The sequence below is a fragment of the Hyaena hyaena genome, unplaced genomic scaffold (genome assembly GCF_003009895.1).
Source record: "Hyaena hyaena isolate Hyena2069 unplaced genomic scaffold, ASM300989v1 scaffold_590, whole genome shotgun sequence".
Classification (NCBI taxonomy): Eukaryota; Metazoa; Chordata; class Mammalia; order Carnivora; family Hyaenidae; genus Hyaena; species Hyaena hyaena.
The window spans coordinates 401,714-424,167 of NW_024081221.1; the positions used below are offsets into that span (position 1 = coordinate 401,714).

Sequence of the window (22,454 nt, forward strand, 5' to 3'; positions counted from 1 at the left end):
TGTGTCATAGCCTTAGAGAATGAGATTTGATTTGTCTGGGTATGACCCAGCTTTTGGCATTTTAAAAAGAGCCCCTGTGAAACTAATTTGCCGATGAATTTGGGAAATACTGTACTACGCCTAAACCACTCAGATGGTAATTAACGAGACTGGAGTTTAGGCATTTTAATGTCAAGTTAATGCTCATGGAATTGTGTTTGGCGTAAAGATCAAAGACAATAATTAACCTCAACTAAGACTTACTGTATTTCTAAATAAAGCAGGGTTTCCAAATTTCTCTGGCCATAAGAGTCACTAAGTTGAGTTTAAAGATAAAGATTCTTAGGACCTTTCACAGAATTTTCTGATGCCATAGGTTTGGAAAGGTCCTGGAGAAAATGCACATTTCCTGAGTTTGTCTTAGTCTGTTTGGGCTGCTATAACAGAATACTATACACTGGGAGGTTTATAAACAACAGAAATCTATTTCTCACACTTCTGGAGGTGGGGAAGTCCAAGGTCAAGGTCCTGGCAGGTTCACTGTCTGGTTGAGAGCCCACCTTCTGGTTCTTAGACAGCTGTCTTCTTTCTGTGTCTTCACACAGAGAGGGAATTCTCTGGGATCTTTTTTATAAGGGCTCTGAATTAGCTCTCAAAAGCTTCACTTCAAAATATCACATTAAGGATTAGGCTTCAACTCATGAATCTGGGACACAAATATTTACAGTTTATAGCACAAGTGCTGACATGATTTTAGGACAAAATAAGAGAGAAAAACTATGTTAAATAAGAGAGAAAAACTATATTAAAGAATACTATACAATATAGATATTATAAAATATTAGTATTAAATATCAAAGTTAGGTATTAAAAATGGCTAAGAATTAATGGAGAGGTTAACAAAACAAAGCCAAGAGAAATAACTGGCCACTCCACCCTCAAATGGTCCAGCTGTATACAACTTACTCATTAATTCAACAGATTTTCATTGAACACCTAAGATTGTACATCTAAGGCACGCTGGGAGATATGCTAAGGGACACACAAATGAAGAAGGAAAAGTCCTTGCCATCAAAGATCTGATTGCCTGTGAACATCTCTTGTGGAAACACGCAAACTGCTTCAACTGGCTCTGGGTTTTCAGTCCAATAGTCTTTAGTTTCCTAATTGAGGAAATTTCACTTCGGATTGCTTCAGCAAGCATTTAATGAGAACTCTTATAAGAAAGTGTTGTGGTAGAAGTGGTAGTAGTGAAAACAGGAAGGCCAGGAGTTACTGGACACTCCAAATTGGGAACCGAGGAACACCTTCAGGGAGTCTGGCCTTGGCACCTGGAGACAGTGATTATTTCTTATGTGAATGAATCTGGTGTGTGTGGGGGGGGGGTGCGGGAGGGGGCACTAATGTAGGGAGTAGTAAACAAGAGAGGACAAGTAGAAATCAGTGTTGGCAGGTGAGCAAGGCAAATTAGGACTGATAAAAGTGTCGAAGTGCTTGATCAGGCATTTGATTTTGATTTTGTAGTTGGGACTGAAGCCAGACCCTCATAATAGAGTTTAATTAACTTCATACTTAAAAAGCGTAATTCTAAGGCATGAGTTCTGTCTACTGTTACTTTACAAATCCGCCTTCCCCATCCCAACCCACCATAACCCACACAATCACACACTCACACCCACATGCACACATACCCAATTCTCAGCTTAAAGTAGGTACAAAATTAAGTACTTAAAATGCTTATATTGTAACAATCTTAACTGACTTAGTATTGGTCTAAATACACAATCCTGGGTGGAACAAACTTTTAAAATTCCAGATAAGAAACAGCCAGAGTTGGAAATGCAATGGAGATAAAATGGAGAAGAAATGATCAGAACAGCTGAGGGAGACTAGAAAAGAAACTGTAGTTTCTTGTAATGAATCATAAACCTGTAATGACAGGTATATGACAGGATAAATGACCAAATAAACAGGGATTTAACAACTAATGGAAAACATGCAGCAAACTACTAGAAAGGAAATAAAAATAATTTTGAAATGTTTAAGCCTGCCAAGGTAAGTAAGGGAAAGAGCTCTGGAGAAAAATATCTTGAATGTAAAGTCAATTCACGATCCTCCCTCTCCACTCAAATCTGGACCACCTCTGATCCCCCAAAGAAGTTCCTAGAGCCACTTTTAGCTTTCCAACTCCATGCCTATCTGCACATTTCTCAGAACCAGCCCAAGATTGTTACTCAGGAACAAGTCACCTGAAATATGAGAAAAAAAAGAAGAGTTTGAGCCAATGTATGGGTCCTCCACAATCATGAAGCATCCAAGCTTTACTTACCTAAGCAATTCGCCTTTGTCATGCAGGAGCAGCAAGGGGAAAAGAAGGCATGGACTTCTAGCACTTGGAAGAATCTCAGAGGTTAGTGTATTAGAATAGAATGTTAAATCCAAAATGAATTTTAGAATACAAATCAGTATTATATAAACCAATATTTCCAAATATTTTCAAATGTGAGAATTTATTTTTTGGGTCAAAATTTAAATCATCCTAATTTTTCAAATTGTAAAATGTTATATGTATACTACAAAAAAGTCAAATATTACTAAAGAGTATAAATGAAAACCCCCACCTCCAACTACAGCCAAAAAGAGACCACTCCCTAGAGACAGCCTATTAGCATTTCAGTGAGTGTAAATATATAGCAAACACAAAATATTTACTTAAATAGAATCATATTTCACATGGTATTGTGCAAGCAGCTATTTTGATTTAAAGATACCTTGACTTCTGCAGCCACTCTGGAAAACAATGTGGACGTTCCTCAAAAAATTAAAAATAGAACTACCCCATGATCCAGCAATAGCACTGCTAGGAATTTATCCAAAAGATACAGGAGTGCTGATTCATAGGGGCACATGTACCACAATGTTTACTGCAGCACTTTCAACAATAGACAAATTATGGAAAGAGCCTAAATGTCCATCAACTGATTAATGGATAAGAAAGATGTGGTTTATATATACAATGGAATATTACTTGGCGATGAGAGAGAATGAAATCATGCCATTTGCAGCAACGTGGATGGAACTGGAGGGTATTATGCTAAGTGAAATAAGTCAGTCAGAGAAAGATATCATGTGTTTTCACTCATATGTGGAACTTGAGAAACTTAACAGAAGACCATGGGGGAAGAGAAGGGGAAAAAATAGCTTCAAACATAGGACGGAGGCAAACCATAAGAGACTCTTAAATACAGAGAACAAACTAAGAGTGGATGGGGGTATGGGGAGAGGAGAAAATGGGTGATGGGCATTGAGGAGGGCACTTGTTGGGACAAGCACTGGGTGTTCTTTGTAAGTGATGAATCATGGGAATCTACCCCCCAAACCAAGAGCACACTGTATACACTATATATTAGCCAACTTGACAATAAATTATATTAAAAAAAATACCTCAACCTCATTCTTTTTAATAGCTGTCAGCATTCCAACATGTAAATGTACTAAAAGTACTAATTTAATGAACTAATCCTTCCTTTAGATGAACAATTCACACTTTTAAAATTTAACATTATAAACAGTGTTATGATGCTCATCTTCATATGCTCACTTTTGTACGCTCAACTCATTATTTCTACAGGGAAAATATCCTAAAAGTGGAAATGCAGTGTCACAAAATATGCACAATTAATATATTGTGTAAGTTGCCAAATTGTCCCCCATTAAGGTGTGTAAAATTTTGGCTTCTAGCCTCCATTTGAGAGTATGTCAGTGTCCACTTCCCATATCCTTATCAAGCCTGAGCATTGTTTATCATCTCTGCCAATACAATTGATGAAAATGTTTTAAGTTGAAAAAATGTATTGAAAAATAGTCTATTTTTCATTTTTACTATTTCAATTTCTTCTTTTATGAATTGCTTGTCCCTGCTCTTTCAGTTGGAGTATTTATAAGGATCATTCTTCAATATAAAAAAAAAAAACAAACAAACTCCTAGACTTCCCCACACCTGCCACAAAAAGCAGTAATATATATAATACATATTGGTCAAGAAAATGCATAATGCAAGGTTACTATTATATCATTAATAAAGGAGTTTCTGATCATGATGGAATAATAGGGACCAGATTTATAGTCCCTTCTAAAATAACTAAAACAGACAAATGGCTCTCAAAATATTGGATTAGGAAAAAACATTTATCTCACCCTCCTTCCACCCAAGCCCCTGACAATTGAATTTATTTTTGTACCGTCCCTATAATTTCTCATTTTCCAAAATGTCATATAGTTGGATTCATACAGTGTGGGCTTTACAGACTGGCTTTTTCAATTAGCAATATGCTTTAACAATGATTAATATTCTATTGTGTGGATGTACCACAGTTTGTTTAATCCAGTCATTTATTGAAGGACATCTTGGTTTCTCTCAATTTGGGACAATTGTGAATAACGCTGCTGTAAACATTCATGCGTAGGTTTTATTGTGGACATGTTTTCAACTCATTTGGGTAAATACCAAGAAAAGTAATTGCAGGACTCTAAGGTAAGAGTAAGTTCAGTTTTCTAAGAAAGTACCAGAATGTCTTCCAAAGTGGCTGTACCATTTTTGCATTCCCACCAGTAATAAATGAGAATTCCTTTTGCTTCATATCCTTTCCAGTACTTGATGTTTTCAGTGTTTTGGATTTAGACATTCTAATAGCTGTGCAGTGGTACTCACTGTTTTAATTTGAAATGTCTTAATGGCATAGGATATTCAGTATCTTTTTAAAATGTTTATTTGGCATCTGTTTATCATCCTTGGTGAGGGGCCTATTCAAAATTTTTGCCCATTTATTGAGTTTTTCATTTTCTTTTTATTTATTTATTTTTGAGAGAGAGAGAGACAGAGCACGAGTGGGGAAGGGGCAGAGACAGAGGGAGATACAGAATCTGAAGCAGGAGCTGTCAGCACAGAACCTGATGCGGGGATTGAACCCACATACTGTGAGATCATGACCTGAGCCAAAGTTGGACGCTTAACCAACTGAACCACCCAGGCGCCCCAAGTTTTTCATTTTCTTACTGTTGAATTTTAAGATTTCTTTGTATATTCTGGAAAACAATCTTTTATCAGATTTTTTTAAATTTTTCAAAATTTACATCCAAGTTAGTTAGCATGTAGTACAATAATGATTTCAGGACTATACGCCAGTGATTCATCCCCTACATATAATGCTCATCTCTACAAGTGTCTTCCTCAATGCCCCCTTACCCATTTTGCCATCCCCCCCAAAACCCCTGCAGTAACCCTGTTTGTTCTCTATATTTAAGAGTCTCATGTGTTGTCACCTTCTCTGTTTTTATATTATTTTTGCTTCCTTTCCCCTATGTTCATCTGTATTGTATCTTAAATTCCACATATGAGTTAAGTCATAGGATATTTGTGTTTTTCTGACTAATTTCAGTTAGCATAATAGCCTCTAGTTCCATCCACGGTGTTGCAAATGGGAAGATTTCATTCTTTTTTTTTATCACTGAGTAATACTCTGTTATAAATACAAAGCACATCTTCTTTGTCCATTCATCTGTTGATGGACATTTGGGCACTTTCCATACTTTGGCTATTGCTGATAGTGCTGCTATAAACACTGGGGTGCATGTGTCCCTTCGAAACAGCACACCTGTATCCTTTGTATAAATACCTAGTAGTGCAATTGCTAGGTCATAGGGTAGTTCTACTTTTAGTTTTCTGAGGAAACTCCATACTGTTTTCCAGAGTGGCTGTATCCGTTTGCATTCCCACTTGCGGTGCAAAAGAGTTCCCCTTTCTCCACATCCTCACCAACATCTCTTGTTGCCTGAGTTGTTAATTTTAGACATTCTGACTGGTGTGAGGTGTTATCTCATTGTGATTTTGATTTGTATTTCCCTGATGATGAGTGATGTTGAGCATTTTTTCATGTGTCTGTTAGCCATGTGGAAGTCTTCATGTCTTTTGCTCATTTCTTCACTGGATTATTTGTCTTTTGGGTGTTGAGTTTGTTAAGTTATTTATAGTTAAAAATTTTACTTTTAACATTTATTTATTTTTGAGAGACAAGAGAGACAGAGAGAGGAGGATACACAGAATCCGAGCAGGCTCCAGATTCTGAGCTGTCAGCGCAGATACCAATGTGGGGCTCAAACTCATGAACCATAAGATCATGACCTGAGCCAAAGTCCAATGCTTAACTGACTGAATCACACAGGTGCGCCTATCAGATGTTCTCTGAAAATATTTTCTCCCAGTCTGTGGCTTCTATTATCATTCTCTTGACAGTGTATTTAGCAGAGCAGAAGTGTTTGATGTTAATGAAGTCCAATTTACCTATTTTTTTCTTTTATGGATTGTGCCTTTACTGTTTTATCTAAGAAGTCATCACCATACCTAAGGTTATTTAAATTTTCTCCTATGCTATCTTCTAGAAAGTTTATAGTTTTGTGTTTTACATTTAGGTTTGTCATCCAATTTGAGTTAATGTTTGTGAAAGCTATAAGTTGTGTGTCTAGATGCATTTTTTGGCATGTGGATGTCCAGTTGTTCCAACACCATTTGTTCAAAAGACTGTTTTTCTACATTGAATTGCCTTTATTTCTTTATCAAAGTTTAGATGACTATATTTGCAGGTCTCTACTTCTGGGTTCACTATTATGTTCCATTGATTCAGTCGTCTGTTCTTTTTCTGGTATCACCACTATCTTGATTACTTTAGCTTCATAGTAAGTCTTGAAGTCAAGTAGTGTCAGTCCTTTTATTTGGTTTCTCTCCTTCAATATTGTGTTGGTTATTCTGAGTATGGCTGAAGTTTTTCAGTTTGAATTAAACAAGAAACCCACAGTACCAAAAAGCTCAACAAACCCAAAAGTATAAGAAAAAAAACAATACCAAGAACATCATAATCAAAACTCTTAACACTAGTTATCAGGGGAAAAAAAACTTAAAAAGCAGCCAAAAATAAAAAAGACACAGAAGACCAAAGATAAAGATGACAGATTTCATGTCTGAAACAATGTGAGCTAGAACACAACACAGCAACACCTTTAAAGTACTGAAGAAAAAAATGTCAACTGGCATTCTTTACAGGTGAAAAAGTATTTCAAAAACAAAGATAGACTTTTTCAGATGTACAAAGCTAAAAGATGCATTACCTGTATTTCAAGAAATTCAGTGATTTTGAAAAACTTGTTTTATAATCACATCATATGTATTTCAAAAATTGCAACTTTTATTTCTCGAGCAGGTGTTTTGTCTGCAGACATTACTGGTTAGAGATTCATATCCCTTTGTATTAACACCAAATACCATTATACTCTTTGTATTAATCCCAAAGGGCCTCAGATTGAGGTCCTGTGACCCACAGATTGAGAATCATTGTCTTAATATATAAACTTTATGGAAAATGATTATCTAATCCAACATCATGGAGTAGACAGATTTATTAGGATAAAGTCTGGGTTGTAATAATATCCAAAAAACATAATGGCTTAAACACTACTGAACTTTATTTCCTTCTCATAAAACAACTCATGCAGGAGGACCAGGCAGTGTGGCAGATCAGGTGGTTGGGAACCCAAGTTTATTGCCATCTCCCTATATTGCCCTCACCTTCATGGCCAAAGGTGATCCAACCAGTGGAAAAGAGGCAAGACAAAGGTGAGGGTGTGTTTCTTTCAAAAGCATGACCCAAAAGTTACACATGTGTCTTTCAGTCATATTCTATTGACTAGAGTATGGTCGCATGACCATACCTTGAGCCAGGGAAGCTAGAAAATGTAGTCTTCAGCTGACCAACAATGTATACTCGGCTAAAATTTATATTACTGTGGGATCTGGGGGTGGGAGGGGAGAATAAATACTGGGAAATATTTAATAGTCTGCCAAAGCAAGTTAGTGACAGACTTAAAACTAGAAGAGGAAAAGTGCATCTGATTGGGAGTTAGGGAATATGGTTTATAGTCCTAAATCAGCTTCTTACCTCATGATTAAACCAAATGTTTAGCCCATGCTTCAGCTGAACTACCTTTACTATCTGCACCAGGGTTCTTAGTGATTGTTTTAAATCGTTTCTCTGGAGAGGAGGAGAGGAAGGACAAAGACCTAGAAAGTTGCATCCCAATATTTCAGGTAAGTCCTATTCCTTACCAGACAATGACTCTTTGAGGGATCATTAGCCCTATGTCTGCCTTAGGGAACACAATCTCATGTATGAGACCAGGGGCACATCTTAGACCAGGGGCTGAGGTTTAACCAAACTGCAACACAGTTCCTAGTCAAAAGCAGGATTATACCAGAAGGCACAGAACAGACAAAATTCTCTATTTATAGTGGATAAGATATCCCATTTTGAAGCTCTCACCAGCATTTTTCTTGCAGAAGTTCCAATGGATGATACTGGGGGTGAGAGGTGGGGTATTATTTACCCAAAAATCTAAGCTGTATGGAATGAAAACAATTACTTTCTCTTCAGTGTAAAATAAGCCTCCTCTCTTCATTGAAGCCTTAATTTTGAAGGGAAAGGAAGTTAATTTTAATTAACAAAAGTTAATGCTATTAGTTAAACATTTGTTCTATTTTCACATGTGCATGCAAATTTGCTTAAAGACATAACTAGCTCTACCGAGAGTATAAAAGAAGCTTTGTTTTGCCCTGAAAGAGGACAAATGATGACAAAAATTAAACCAAAATTGGTCAAGATATTTAGTTGAGTACATCTAATTCTTCTTTAAGTATTACACTTACAGGGAATAAATGACTTCATTTTTGCCAATAAAATTTAATTTAAGCTTTCTTTAAATTTCTATCAGCAATAAAATCAGACGATAAGTTTAATAATAATTTTTAAAACTTTTTTTCAAAGCTTATGCTTACAGATTATCTAATTTGAATCTCCCAGCAACTCAAGGAGAAGCAATTTTTGTCTTATTAATGATCTGAGTTTTGAAGAGATTTATATGCATAGCTCTTATAATTATTATTATTGATAAAAATAATAGCTTAAGCTCTACTTTAGCATCTAACTCTAGAACAGGTACCATAAGTATATATGATGCCATCAAAGATGAGTCAGAAAATAAAAGGATTTCAGAGCAGTCGGGAACTATAATTATCTGTCCAGATGAATGATAAGGCACTCATTTGCATTATAGGTCCCAAAAGGAAGAAAGGCATTCTGCCCTGTTTGCTCACGTTGGCTGAAAGCATAAGGGGCACTCAGAACATTAAAAATACATATTAAAAATATACATCAACAGTCTGCTAAAATATACTGTATTATATGTATATTAACAGCTTGTATATGTACATTTATATATACATTTATACCAGTGTATGCCCTAAATGATCGTTAATGTACTTTCTGTCTCTGTAGATTTCGCTACCCTAGAATTTTACAAAAATGGAATTGTGTAATATATGGACTTTTGTGGCTGGCTTTCTTCAATTAGCATGTTTTCAAGGTTCATCCCAGTTACAGCATGTACCAGTATTTCCTTCCCTTTCATGGCCGAATCATATTCCATTATATAGATATATATGTCCATTATATGGATATGTTTCCCATTCATCCACTGATGAACACTTGGATTGTTTCCATCTTTTGACTATTTTGGATAATGCTGCTATAGATATTTGTGTGCAAGTTTTTGTGTGGACAGAGGTCTTCATTTCTCTTGGAAATATATACCTTGGAGTGGAATTGCTGGGCCATCTGGTAACTCTATGCTTAATCATTTGAGGAACTGCTAGACTGTTTTCTAAAGCAGCTGCAACATTTTATTTTCCCACCAGCAATACATGAAGGTTTCTACTTCTCCACATCCTTGCCTGGATTTTATCTTTAAGCTTTGAATAATAAAATAAAAGGAGGGGAGGGCCACACCCTGACGGCCCATCAGAGGCCACACCATCTCTAGACTGTCTACTTTCAAATTTCCTTAATGTGCAAAAAAAAATAAACCTTTACCTCATTTAATCACTCCTACTCTGGGTCTCTGTTAATGACAGCCTAACACTATTCCTAATTCATGTGTTTCTATTAGCACATCTTGAACCTTGGAACCTCTCAAAAAATCATTTGAGCAATTTTTTTTTAAGGGGAAGGAAATGCCCTCGTTGTGGTGATGTAGAATGTGTGTGAGTTTATTATTTCCTTTCTGAAATATCCAAATGTTAGAACAACAATAATGATAAAAAGTCATTTAAAAATTTATCTTCAGATGGGCATGGAGGAGGGCATTTGTGGGGATGAGCACTGGAAGCTTTATGGAAACCAATTTGACAATAAACTATTTGTAAAATAAAAAAAAAAAAATTTATCTTAGACTCTCTGGGAGCCCAAGTAATTTCAGTGCCATGTTGACCAGAGAACGCTTGCAGAACATACCTGTTCACATTTAAACACTGTCTTCAAAGCCACTTTTCACTTCCATTGTTTGACTCATGGCCTAAATTTTCACCTTGGCCTTTAGAAAAGTACAAGAAACCTGAATAATTAGTTACATAAATCAACTTTCATACTCATTTCCTCCAAAGCTTATGTTCAAATTAACTGCATTTTGAGAAAATAATGCAAACACACTATCAACCTGTATTCTACTGGTTTTCTTGTAACAAATTTAACTATCTTCCACAAAACCAGCCTTTGATAAATAGGGTTTCTAATACATTTTCATGTAACTAGTAAATCACCACTGGTGGAAAGGAGAACATTAGGGAGTCAGGAAATTTTGTGATCTATTTCTCAATGTTTCAAACAACGGAAACACCCAACATTCATGGAGCACCTACTATGTTAGAAATAGCACTTTATTCTGTTAAAAAATCTTTCAAAAATTCCAAATAATATGTTTCTAACACATTAAGTTAACAGTTCTTGGAACTAAGTATCTTAAAACAAAACATCTTAATTGTCTTGCTTTTGCAAAGAAGTCTTTTTTCCCTCATTTTAAAGGGTTTTGTGTTTTTTTCTTCTTACAAACAGCAAAAATAATTTGGTCTCTATTGTTAACGGGTCACTTTGAATGCTTCTTAGAAAAGCCAAATACATAGGAACAATGCTTTTCTCCTCCAAAGTGTCTCTTGAATCTCAGCTTCTCAACAATTGGCTATTTTGTAGACCATATTAACTCAGTATTTATTTGTAAACGTTTATTAATGACTTGATGTTTGTTCAGCTTTGTATTCTGTGCTGTACTAAGACAAGCTCAAATCTACCTATGACAAACAATCCCTGAAGAATATATCCAAAGAACAATGTCAACTTTTAAGGTTATATAAATTTGCGGAGTTGTACCATTTTACTAAATTTTTTAAAAAATGTCAACATCCCTTATACTTTTTCTCTGTCAATCTTGGTTAGGTACCTTTCTATCTTAAGCTAAGCCTCTTGTGCATGGTTCACACCCAGGATTCAACTCCCTGCTCAAAATCCTATGAGCTGAATGCCTTAAAGGCACTCTGGGCAGTGTCTTCATCTGTACAATAGGGCTAGTAACAATAGGGATAGTAACTTCACCTACAGCACTGGGTTACAGGAAGCATTAAAGGTAAAGTTTTACAGCATATGCCTGACACACTGCAAGCAGTCTGTTCATATTAGTTGTGGATTTCAGGTTTGTTTGCATCATTACTCAGTAACCATCTACCATCCCACTGTTAAATTGTTTCAACCAGTGACTATTCTATAAATGTATTTATAAATATATAACACAACCACGGATTGAGTCATACAGAGCACACTGGGATTGCTTTTTGGCATAATTTAAGGAAGACCTATTCCAACACCTTCTCTTTATGTGATCAACGCAGGGTACTCTAAAAAGAAGAGCTTGTGTTTTTTCTTGATGATAAGATGAAATTACTATAAGCGTCAATAACTTAAGATTAATAGATCTAGGACTGTAGAATAAAAATATATATACATATACATACACAGTTGTTTTTTCACACAGCCTTTTTCCTTTAAGCTCAAAGTTGATTTCCAGATACAGGCCCCTGTAACTTTTCTTGGCACTGAAATCAATGAAGTCTCCTGTTTCCTAAAGCCACAGAAGTCTTACATGGAAGCGAGTGGGACGCACCACGCACGGCGCGCAGAGGGAGCCCTGGGGCGTTCGCTGCGGCTCCCACCTGTCGGCCAGGTCATTGTGACGTAAACGCTATGGACACGTGTAACACCTGCGGGAGAGCAGGGGTGGGGTCACCCAGGGCGGTAGATCTGAGCGGGGGATACCCCAGGAGATGGGGGTCAAGGAAAGTCCCCAGGGAGGAGAGAGAGAGGGAGGTTCATTCCCCTCATCCCGGACCCGCCCCCCAAAAGGTGAGGCCTTCCCCCCTCCCGCCGCCCCCCCCGCTCCTCCGGGTGCCCGGGTCCTGTTGGGAGGGGTCGCCCCGCCGCGCGTCTCCCGAGGACGGAGGAAGGGAGGGGAGGCGGCGGCGCCCGGGGCGCGGGCGTTCGTGGAGAGGCGAGGCCGCCCGCTCCCCCCCGGCCGCCGCGCTGCGCTGCGCTGCGGCGCGCACGGGCTCCGCCGGCTGCTATTCCGGCTGGCGGCGACCGCCGCAGGAAGGGCCGGTTCCTGCGCTCCCCCCGCCCCCTTCCCTCGCCTTCTGCTGACGCTGACGTCGGATGAGGGAGCTGGAGGGACGCTCCGACCACGGCCAGGAGGCTCTCGGGGGCCGGGGCTCCGAGGTACCTGCCCTCCGGGGTCGGGGCGGGGGCGCGCCGGGCGGGCTGCAGGCTGCAGCGGGAGACGCCCGGCAGCCGCGGAGGTTTAGGCGCCAGCCTGGGGCCGCTAACTATGCCCTCCGCGGGCGGCGGGTGACAGGCGGGTCGCCTTCTCCTGTCCCTGGTCCCCGTGTGGGAACCGCTACGGCCCCTTCCCCTCCCCCTCGGGCCTGGGCAGGTTTGGAGGATGCGCGCGCCATGAGAGCGTGCGTCAGCCCAGGGGGAGCGGGAGGGACGCGTTCCGGGCGCGGGCCGCATCTCTAGCCCCAGCGCCCGCGGCACCCACACCCGCGCCAGCCCACTCTGCCCACGCCGTGCCTCTCCTTCCCAGCGGCTCCGGCCCCGGGACCCCAGGGTCCCTTCTGGGCAAGGACTTGCGTCCAGGGCTGACTTGTTGACAAGTTCACCTGCCGCGGGCGCCTGGTGTTTGCTTTTCCTCTTCGCGCCGTTGCCCATCTCTGGCGGAGGTGGCAGGGAGCAGATGGGTGTCTCTTTATAACCACTAGTGCCAGGAGGCCTGCCTGAGCTTCGTCTCCAACGCGTGAGGTGCTCACCAGCCTAGGACCTGACTGAACCACGCGTCCCTAAGCGGGCCAAGTCCCTGCAAACCCTCGCGCGCCCAGTGTCCTTAGGGTGCTGCTGACTCCGCCTTTCCTGCCCTTGGGCTATTGCAGCTCCTGCTTCCTCTAGAAGCGAACATATCCTGTTATTATGTCTGCCTGTGCCCAGAGGCCCCCTCCCCTTCCTTCCATTAGCCTTTCCCACTTTTTTATTTTACTTGGAGTGTCCCCAAGTCCTCTCATCTTCTCTTTGGAGGTCTCAAAAGTACTGTGCCCTTTCGCTGGGGAAAGTAATTAACTGCCTGGTTGGAGAGATTTGCAATTTAGGAAGAGAATCAGGTGCTTTTATGTTTAGATAGCATTACAAAATCAGCACTAGAAAAGGTGCTAGGTAGCAACCTTAGAAACTGAGATCTGGTAATTTCATAAAAATCATTAGGGCCTGGAGAATATATCACCAGCTGGTTTGAGAATGATACTGAATGTAGGAAGAAAGGCACGGAAGACATTGGCCATTAAGGTCTAATAAATTATGACTCATTGCAAACATGTTCCTGTCCAAACATTTCAGTAGTCTCTGCAGAAAAATCTCAAATTGGTTTCTGTGGACCTTTGGTTTACATTTTCTGAGATCTGTACTGTTCCTGGGGCTTGGGGAGTGGAAACAGGAAATGCTTATAAATGAGATCAATGCTCCAGACTCAGTTTCTTAGCTTCTATTTCAATCACACACACCATTCTAAAAATACTTTTATGTGGGTTTCAAACCAGTTTCTTTTTAGGTTTCAGTTTTTATTTTTGAAACGTGTAGAGAATATGATAGGGGCAAAATCGGTTTATAATTCTTAATAGTTCAAATATCACTGTCTGGTTTTAGATTGCTATGTATATAATTACAGGAGATGTGGCTTTTCAATTGTATTATTTTGCATTAGATAGGTAAACAGTTCTACTGTTATTAAAGATGCGTGTGTGGAAAATGACAGTTACACAGTCCGAGGTTTAAAAAAACTGACTGTGGATACTTCACCCATGGGTCATTAAAAGGTAAAGGCACTGTACATAAATGCCTACTTTATTTCATAGCTGTCTTTCCTCCATTCGATATACTTGAATATCTGATTTTTTTGAGCATCATTATTGCTATGCATTTCTCTACATGTCAACCTTATGACAAATACAGAAGATTATGCTACTCAAAAGAAAATCTTCAAGATTGCTGCACTTTCAATATATTTGACTAAACAGTCCTTTCTTTTTTCAGGTGCAAGCAGTTTTATCAGTGGCAGGGAGGTGTGGCAACTATGAAGTGACATGGTAGGGTCAACCTGAGTTGGTGTGAAGTTCAGGGTTACAGAAGCCTCATATAAGAGAAGGAATGAAAGTTGATAGGCCACAAGGATCAGAAAGAACTTTTCCTTCTTATTGGTTGAGTTCCACAGCTAGAAGCCTGAGGGTAGGTAACAACATTTAGGATCAGTGCACTGGTCACAGATGTCCTTTTTATTCCATCTGTATTATCACATTTATGGAGACCATGGACAAAGATGCAACCTGCATGTTATTGTTCATGAGATATTACAGATCACTAATTAATTAACCCTATCCGCATCCTCATCCTCTTCTAGAATCTGCCTTGGCAGCGCCTAGAACTCAAAGACTAATAGAGGAGAAAATATTTTTCCCACTTTTTTCCCTAAGCTGTTACATTTTGTACCACAATCATACCTAGCACCATGGGAGATGTGCAGAAGGCCCATAGGCTTTGGATCCCAAAAGAGCAGGATTAGAACCCCAGCTGCAACACCCAACTAGCCATGTGACTTTGAGCAAGTAACTTATGCTCTCTTTAGATGTCATCATTTCCTTATCTGTAGAGCAGGAATATCCACCTTGTAGGGTTGTAGTCGGAATTAGAAATAATATATTTAAGTGCATTGCAAAGTAAGTAAGACTCAAGTAATAGGGATTTATTCTTTTACATGCTAAACCTATGTGCTATCTGTACCTGGAGAGGATGCTACTACTCTTCTCCTGGGACAGGGAATGTGTTCCAATTTGGTTTTGAATAGTTCAAGTGTGTTGTAGCAATACTAAGAGGGTGTGCTTTCCGGAATACTCCCTAAGGCTGGGAGATTCAGTCTGTGGTCCAGGAACAAAGCAAAGATAATTTGTTCCAGTGGGAATAGATCTTCCAACCCCCTGCCACTCAAATGTGATCCACAGACCAGCAACATTGGCTTCCCCTGGGAGCTTGTTAGACATGCAGTATCTCAGCCTGCCCTCCCCTCACCCCCCAGGCCCGCTGAATTCATATCTGCATTTTAACAAGATCTCCAAGTGATTCATGTGTATATTAAAGCTTGAGAAGCATTGTCCTAACCTGGTATTCATCAAACTTTTGTGTCCCATTGGATCATTTGGGAACTTGTTAAATGTGGACTCCCAGCCTGGCTTCTCCCATCTGCTGTTAACACCTCAGGTGGCTCTGATGCCACCACTCTGAGAAACACTGCTCTAAACTCTTCATCCAGCAGAGTGCTCTAAAATGGGCCACTGCCCAATGCTTTAACAAAGCATTTTGGCAGACATCTTGTTTTATATTCAACCTCCTTTGAATTAAGTAGGTATTATAATCCCTGTTTCTCTGATAAGAAATTTAAGACTACAGGCATGATTTACCTAGATAATGCATATGGTAGAACTGTCTTGAACCTCTATAAATCCTAGTTAACCATGTTTTCACTACTCCAACATCTAAATTAATGCAGTATGTATGTGTGTATGTATATGTGTAAGTAATTTCAAATACTAATGAATCTCTCCAGGACAAGGATGACTGTATATAATAGAGCATTTTATAATGCTTTTAAGCAAAGCTTTCCTTCTGTATGACTACATGCCAGTTACTTAGGATAACTGATTTTTGAGCTTCATCCATAAAATGAGGATGATGTCGACCTGTCAGGATAATGCATGAAGCATACAGCTCAGTGTCTAGGAAGTGGTAGTTCCTCAGCTAGTAGCAACTACTTGTCCCAGTGTAAACTTAGTGACACAGTGAGTTCATGAAAAGCTGAGAAAATGGTATTTCTCATGATAAGAATTCTTTTCCTGCTAATTCAGAGGGTCAATGCAGGGAAGTGGGGTCACTACTCAAAATTTGTTGTGTGTATGCCATGTGTTACACACTGTGCTAGTACTGGGAATCCCAAGTCAAGACCCAGACTCTGCCCTGCTCTGAAAGTCTACACCCTAGTAAGGGGGATAGAAGACTCTGCTGCCAATTACACTTCAGCAAAAACAGGCAGGGAATGAAGCCCATGGCCAAGGCCCCCCACCTGGATGATAGAGAGCAAGACAACACACAGACATAGAAAACCTGAGAAATTCATGGAAGAGATGACCCCTGAGTTATGCATTTAAAAACCCATAGGAATTTGGCAGGTTAAAAAGGGTTGAGAGGAGAGAGAGAGAGAGAGAGAGAGAGAGAGAGAGAGATTGGGATCCCAGCACAGTATCCAGGTTACAGAGAGAATACTGGCAAATAGTCCTCATGTCTACAACCCAGTGTACATGTGTCCTTACTAGCTGAGTGACCTTGGGCAGGTTCAATCATCTGTGAGTTGACAGAATTAAATGAATTAATCAGGGTAAGCACAGGACTGGTTTCAGTTGTGTTGCTGGTTAGTCGTAGAGGTTGTGGGGGTATTAGAAAATAGAGGACTGACAGTAAAATGTCATTAGAATTAGAGGATGTTGAAGAAGTCAGTTTTAGAATGCATTTAACAGAAAACATGTAGAATTAAAATAGGATGACCGAAAAGGATAATTGAATGCAGTACAGTACTGTGGGTTCAGAAATAAGAGGTACATGTGTTCAGGGATGAATCACTGAGCATGTACATAATGGTATGTTGTCAATCTGGGGAGTCTAGATTTGGGAATGGAAAGGTCCTGTTGTTCTAGTGCTGAGAGTATTTGTATAAGGAGGGACTACAGAGCATTGCAGCCACTTCCCCAGAGCACACATTAAAATCCATTCCATTAACTTGCTACTATCATGAAATCTCATACCCACTTCTCTATTTCCAGGGTAGGGCATGGACACCAATGTCTGAAACCTAATGGTACTTGGGAGAAATCTAGCCTTCCTTGCATATTTCTAAAGAAGTATATCCTAAGCCAGAGACCAAGGAGATAATTGTAATAAATGGAGTGCCCTCTTCTTATTGGTGGGAAGCCTGATAGCCACTAGGAGCCCATCATCAAGGTTTTCTTGTGCACAGGAGCCATGATGGTAATGAATGGATTTAGGGCTAACACAGCACCTGAGCCTGTGACTAGGAGAGACTGTTTTTATAGAAATGAAGCCTATTATCTAGTCTCTGTCATCCAGGAATGGAGTGGAATGGTTAAAAACAGGAGCTCAGAGTCACAAGCAAACTTAGAGGTGCTTGGGTGGCTCAATTGGTTAAGTCTCTGACTTCGGCTCAGGTCATGATCTTACAGTTCGTGAGTTTGAGCCCCATGTCAGGCTCTGTGCTGACAGCTCAGAGCCTGGAGCCTGTTTCAGATTCTGTGTCTCCCTCTCTCTCTGCCCCTACCCCCCCAAAAAATAAATAAACATTTAAAAAAAAATTGAAAAGCAGACCTAAATTTATCAGTTACTGATTTTGGGCAAATTATTTTACCTTTCTAAGCTTTTTTTCTCACTTGCAAAATGGGATGGTATCCCCTTCGTGGTGGCTGTGTCCACACATGAGATAATGGTGTTAAGTGCTTCACACATGTAAAGCACTCAGTGAATGGCAGCATGTAATTGGTGCCCTTTATCCAGCACATATTTTCTGAAGACCTACTGTGTTTCAGGTACTGTGCTTGGTGTAAGGAGACAAAGATGAACACATTAGGGTCCTTGCCCTCAAAGGACTTGGAGTGGAGTCCACGAAATACAGATATAATGAGCTCAATGAAGGAAAGTGGGAGTGCAGGGTGCCAGCAGCATGGCGCAGTTAAGAACCGTAGTCGAGAACAGGAGTAGGATGGCCCTGGGGGTGCAAGAGTGGGTGTACAGTTAGGAAAGCCTTCACTGAGATGGTGACATTTGAGGAGAGTACACTGTAAGTTACAGTGTAACTGAAGTACACTGTAAGTTAGCCAATTGGACAAAGGAGGGGAGGGCATTTTGAGGGAAAGGAAGCTTCATAAGGCCTCCAAGAGGCATAGTGTATTCAGGAAAGTTCTAGCATTCTGAAATGGTCTGAAGTAATAGTTCTGCGTGGAGTGTAGTAAAATTTTTGAATTTTGCATTTGGGTTTTTTTTTGCTAAGAAGTTTGGAATTTCTGTAGTGGCAAGAGAAAGCAATTAAAGCATTTGGAGTGGGAAGGCAGCATGATTAGATCTGCATATTATAGTAGTAGTTCAGACCATGGTATGAAAGATTGGAGTGGGCAGATTTAGGCAAACTGTTGCCTCTGAATGCCTCGACTAAGTCCTGGCTGTCAACATAGAAAAGAGAAGATGCATTTAATAGCTTTTTAGGAAGACGGTGCCTGGGTGGCTCAGTTGGTTAAGCTCTGACTTTTAATTTCGGCTCAGGTCATGATCTCAGCGTTTGTGAGGTTGAGCCCTGCTATCAACGCAGAGCCTGCTTGGATTCTCTCTCTGCCTCTCCTCTGCTTGCTTGCTCTCTAAATAAACAAATAAACTTTTTTTTTTTTTTAAATAGCTTTTTAGGAGGTAGATTGGAGAGAACTTGGAGACTGGCTGCAAGAGATGAGAGAGAAGTCATATTTCCAGCTTGGATCATTCAATGGATTTTATGCTAGTAATTAACATAGGGACCACAGGCAAAAAAAAAAAATTGGAGATGCAGATGGAGAGAGATAAGTTCAGTTTTAGATGTGCTCAATGTGAAATGCCTGTGGGACATCCAGGTAAAGATTCCAATACAGAGATGGGAATTTATACACCTCTCCAGAGTCCCAGATCCCTATTCCCATCTCCCTACTGGAACCTCTGGAGAGGTGTTTAATTTTTATGTCATTGGCATATACAGCTGTTGGTTGAAGCCACAGAAATGGATTAAATCACCCAGAGAGGCAAGTAAAGTGCGACAGAAGACAACCTAGGTTGGAACCTTATAGATCACTGATCTGTGAGGTGTGGATGCAGAGAAAGAGGAGCTAACAAAGAAATTAGGAAAGATTCAAAAGTGCAGAGTGTTTCAGAAGTGCTGATAAATCAAGGTAGGAGAGCTTAGCCAAAGATCAAGTGAGATGAGCATTTGAATTGTGTTCCTAGTGAAAAACTTTCTCTGGAATGATGGAGAAGGGAACCAGATGACGTGGGCTTAGAAGAACTCAGTCAAGAGAAGGAAGAGATGGTGACTGGAGGAAGAAAGAGGTTGGAGATTATGGGCTAAGGGCAGAAAGGGAGGTTGATTAACTTGAAGGGAAGGGATAATAGATGGGTACAGCAAAGACTGCTAATTTGTTGACTATTGCTGGAATGTCTCTGTATGGCCTCTGTAGCAGGGCATATCAGGGCTGCAAGAGGAATTCCTAGAGAGAGTGTTCCAGCAAGCAGTGTGGAAGCTGCAGAGTGAAGCTGTGTCATACACAGTGTTCAGTTTCCACATTGTTTTCTGGGACACCCTAGTCAACAATACTAGCTAACTCTGTCTTCAACTTTCGCAGCAGGATGAGAAAGGGTGGAGGGAGTGAAGCCCATCCATTCTAGACAGAAAGAAGGGAACATCAGTAGTTATAGTCATGATGCTGGTTAGTTCCAAAGAAATGAGCAGTGGTGCATGAAGAGTGGAAGTTATGAGAGAAGGTGCCCAGCGCAATACCAAGAGCCATGATTCCCTACAGTGAATGAGGAGGGAGACTGGTCATCATCACTCTAGGGTGTTTTCTTCCACCTGTTGCTCCCTGAAGGCCAGGATTAGTATTGTAGTCTCTAATGCACTCTCCTCATTGTTGACATAGGCAGCACAGGCATCATTGTGAAGTAGGTAAACTTGGCATTGGTGCCAAACCACTCCCTCCTTTCTGCTTCCTGCTATTCTTTTTCTGCACTCCTGACTTGGACCTGTGCCCCTTTGACTTCTTCCTGGTAATTCTACCTACACTACCAGGTATATGCCCATGGCCCTGTCTTTTCTGATCCGCATCAAAAAACAACAACAATAACAACAAAACAGTCTTGTGCTGTATTCACTCTGGGTATTGCTGTTATTTAATCCTGTAAACTTCTCCCCTAAGAAAGTAGAGAGAAACTGGAAAAGAATTCTTTGATTACTTTCTCAACACCAACTGATGACCCAGTGTAGGCAAGAGGGGTTCTGTTGGTTGCAACCCATGAAAATATAGAACTTCTTTTCTGTCTGCTTCTCTTTGCTCCTGACTTTTAAGGTCCCCTTCTTGCTTCTCCCTCCTCTACCTGGGCTGCCTTCATCTCTTGCTCTTAAGCCAGCCCAAACCCAAAAATGAGTTAGCAGCTACAACCTTACCAAGAAGAGTCCTTGAACACACACCATTTCCAGAGAAAGGAACTGTGGTAGTTTGTTTACCGGACCTGTGCATAACACAGACATTTTTAAACTACTTACTGGTGTGTGCATATTTCGGTAATTTAAGACTAGTGAAAGAGTTTTCCTCTGTTCCTTGGAAATTTTCTTCAGTCCTGAGCCTTAGTTCTTTCCCTGTGAAAAAAGGAAATTGTAATAATCTATAAATTCTCTCCTAGCTTTCAGTGATGCTGTATAGGCATAAGAAATAACTTGATCATCTCTATGCTCTACTTCATCTTATAAATTTAATGTTAAAGAATGAACTTTGTAAACATTAATGTCTCCCTAATTACTCTGGTTGCTAACATTATACTTATTTGAAATTTCATAGAGTTGTAGTCAATACATTCACACACTTCCATCATGCCTGTAATATTATTAACCATTCATATATTTCTATATATTTGTATAAGAATTATATACAATGTGTTCCATCTGTAAATATGTATATATGCTTTATATTTGAAGGTATATATTTATGTGGTGTGTGTATATATATATATATATTTATAGAGTGAGTGTGTCTTTATCTTTTCACTTTGATGGGTTTATTTTTAAGGGTCTTAGAGTAGTTTATCCACTTCTTATTTCCATGAATCTGATTTGAAACTCTTAGTACATTTTGTACATAGATTTGGACCTTTTGAAAGCAATTTATTATTATGAAAATATGTATGCAGTCATTATGTAGGTCATTTAAAAAGACTATATAAACATATGTCTGTATATATTTCTATACACACATCTACAGTCTCTGTCATATACATATATGAAATTTTATTTTTGTACTGACATTTCTGACAATAATTATCAGAGCTTCTAGGGAGAAAGAACTATTTAAAGGTATTTGTATCTGTACAGAATATTGATGACTTGAGTTATGAAATTAATTTCTAACTCTTTGCTGATTTGCTCAATGCCTTAGACCAAGGATATATGCAAAACTATAACGGTAGTCACGTATGTAATTTAAAAAGTATTAGTTGTCACATTTAAAAAGCTAAAAGGGAACAATGAAATTAGATAATATATTTTATTTAACCCAATATATCCAAAATATCATTTCAAAATAAAATACAAAAGTACATGTTTAACATATAAAATATAATTAAATATAAAATAGAATGTGTATGTATTTATATATAATGTTTTGATATAGCTTTATCAAAAATATGAATATATGCAAATATGTTGATATAAAAGATATGTACTTTATATAAATATTAAATTATAAATAAAATAGATTTATCAATGAGATGTTTTACCTTTTGGGGGGAATATGCTAAGTCTTCAAAATCCAGTGTACACTAAAAGCATATCTAAATTCAGACTAGCCATCTTTCAAGTGCTTAATATCCATTAGTAGCTAGTGGCTACTATATTTGGACAACACAATGTTAGAAGATAAACTTATTTTAGATAATTCTTCCATAAAATTTTTAAAAATTGGTAAGAGTTTTACAATTGTAAAATTCAGTTTTGAAATATAATTTAAGGAAAACATGTATTACTATCATTTAACAATGTTCTGTGTTGGTAGTTGAGGGGTATATAGTATTTCTTTATAGGAGGTGATTGGGACCTTTATCTGACTCAGGTGT

General features: G+C 39.3%; 1 protein-coding gene across 8 annotated transcripts in view; it reads left to right on the plus strand.

The window, feature by feature from the left end:
* The first annotated feature begins 12,171 nt into the window (after positions 1 to 12,171).
* ICA1 (islet cell autoantigen 1) overlaps positions 12,172 to 22,454 on the plus strand; it is a 140,790-nt gene continuing 130,507 nt past the window's right edge. For 4 of the 8 annotated variants that reach the window (XM_039256834.1, XM_039256836.1, XM_039256835.1 and 1 more), the window contains exon 1: positions 12,172 to 12,308. In XM_039256834.1, coding sequence (XP_039112765.1) covers positions 12,230 to 12,308 — 79 coding nt within the window. In that variant the 5' untranslated portion in view covers positions 12,172 to 12,229. Of the gene's footprint in view, positions 12,309 to 12,572; positions 12,678 to 15,854; positions 15,897 to 20,399; positions 20,419 to 22,454 lie in introns of those variants that run through there. The other 4 variants (XM_039256840.1, XM_039256837.1, XM_039256838.1 and 1 more) reach the window with 4 other exon arrangements.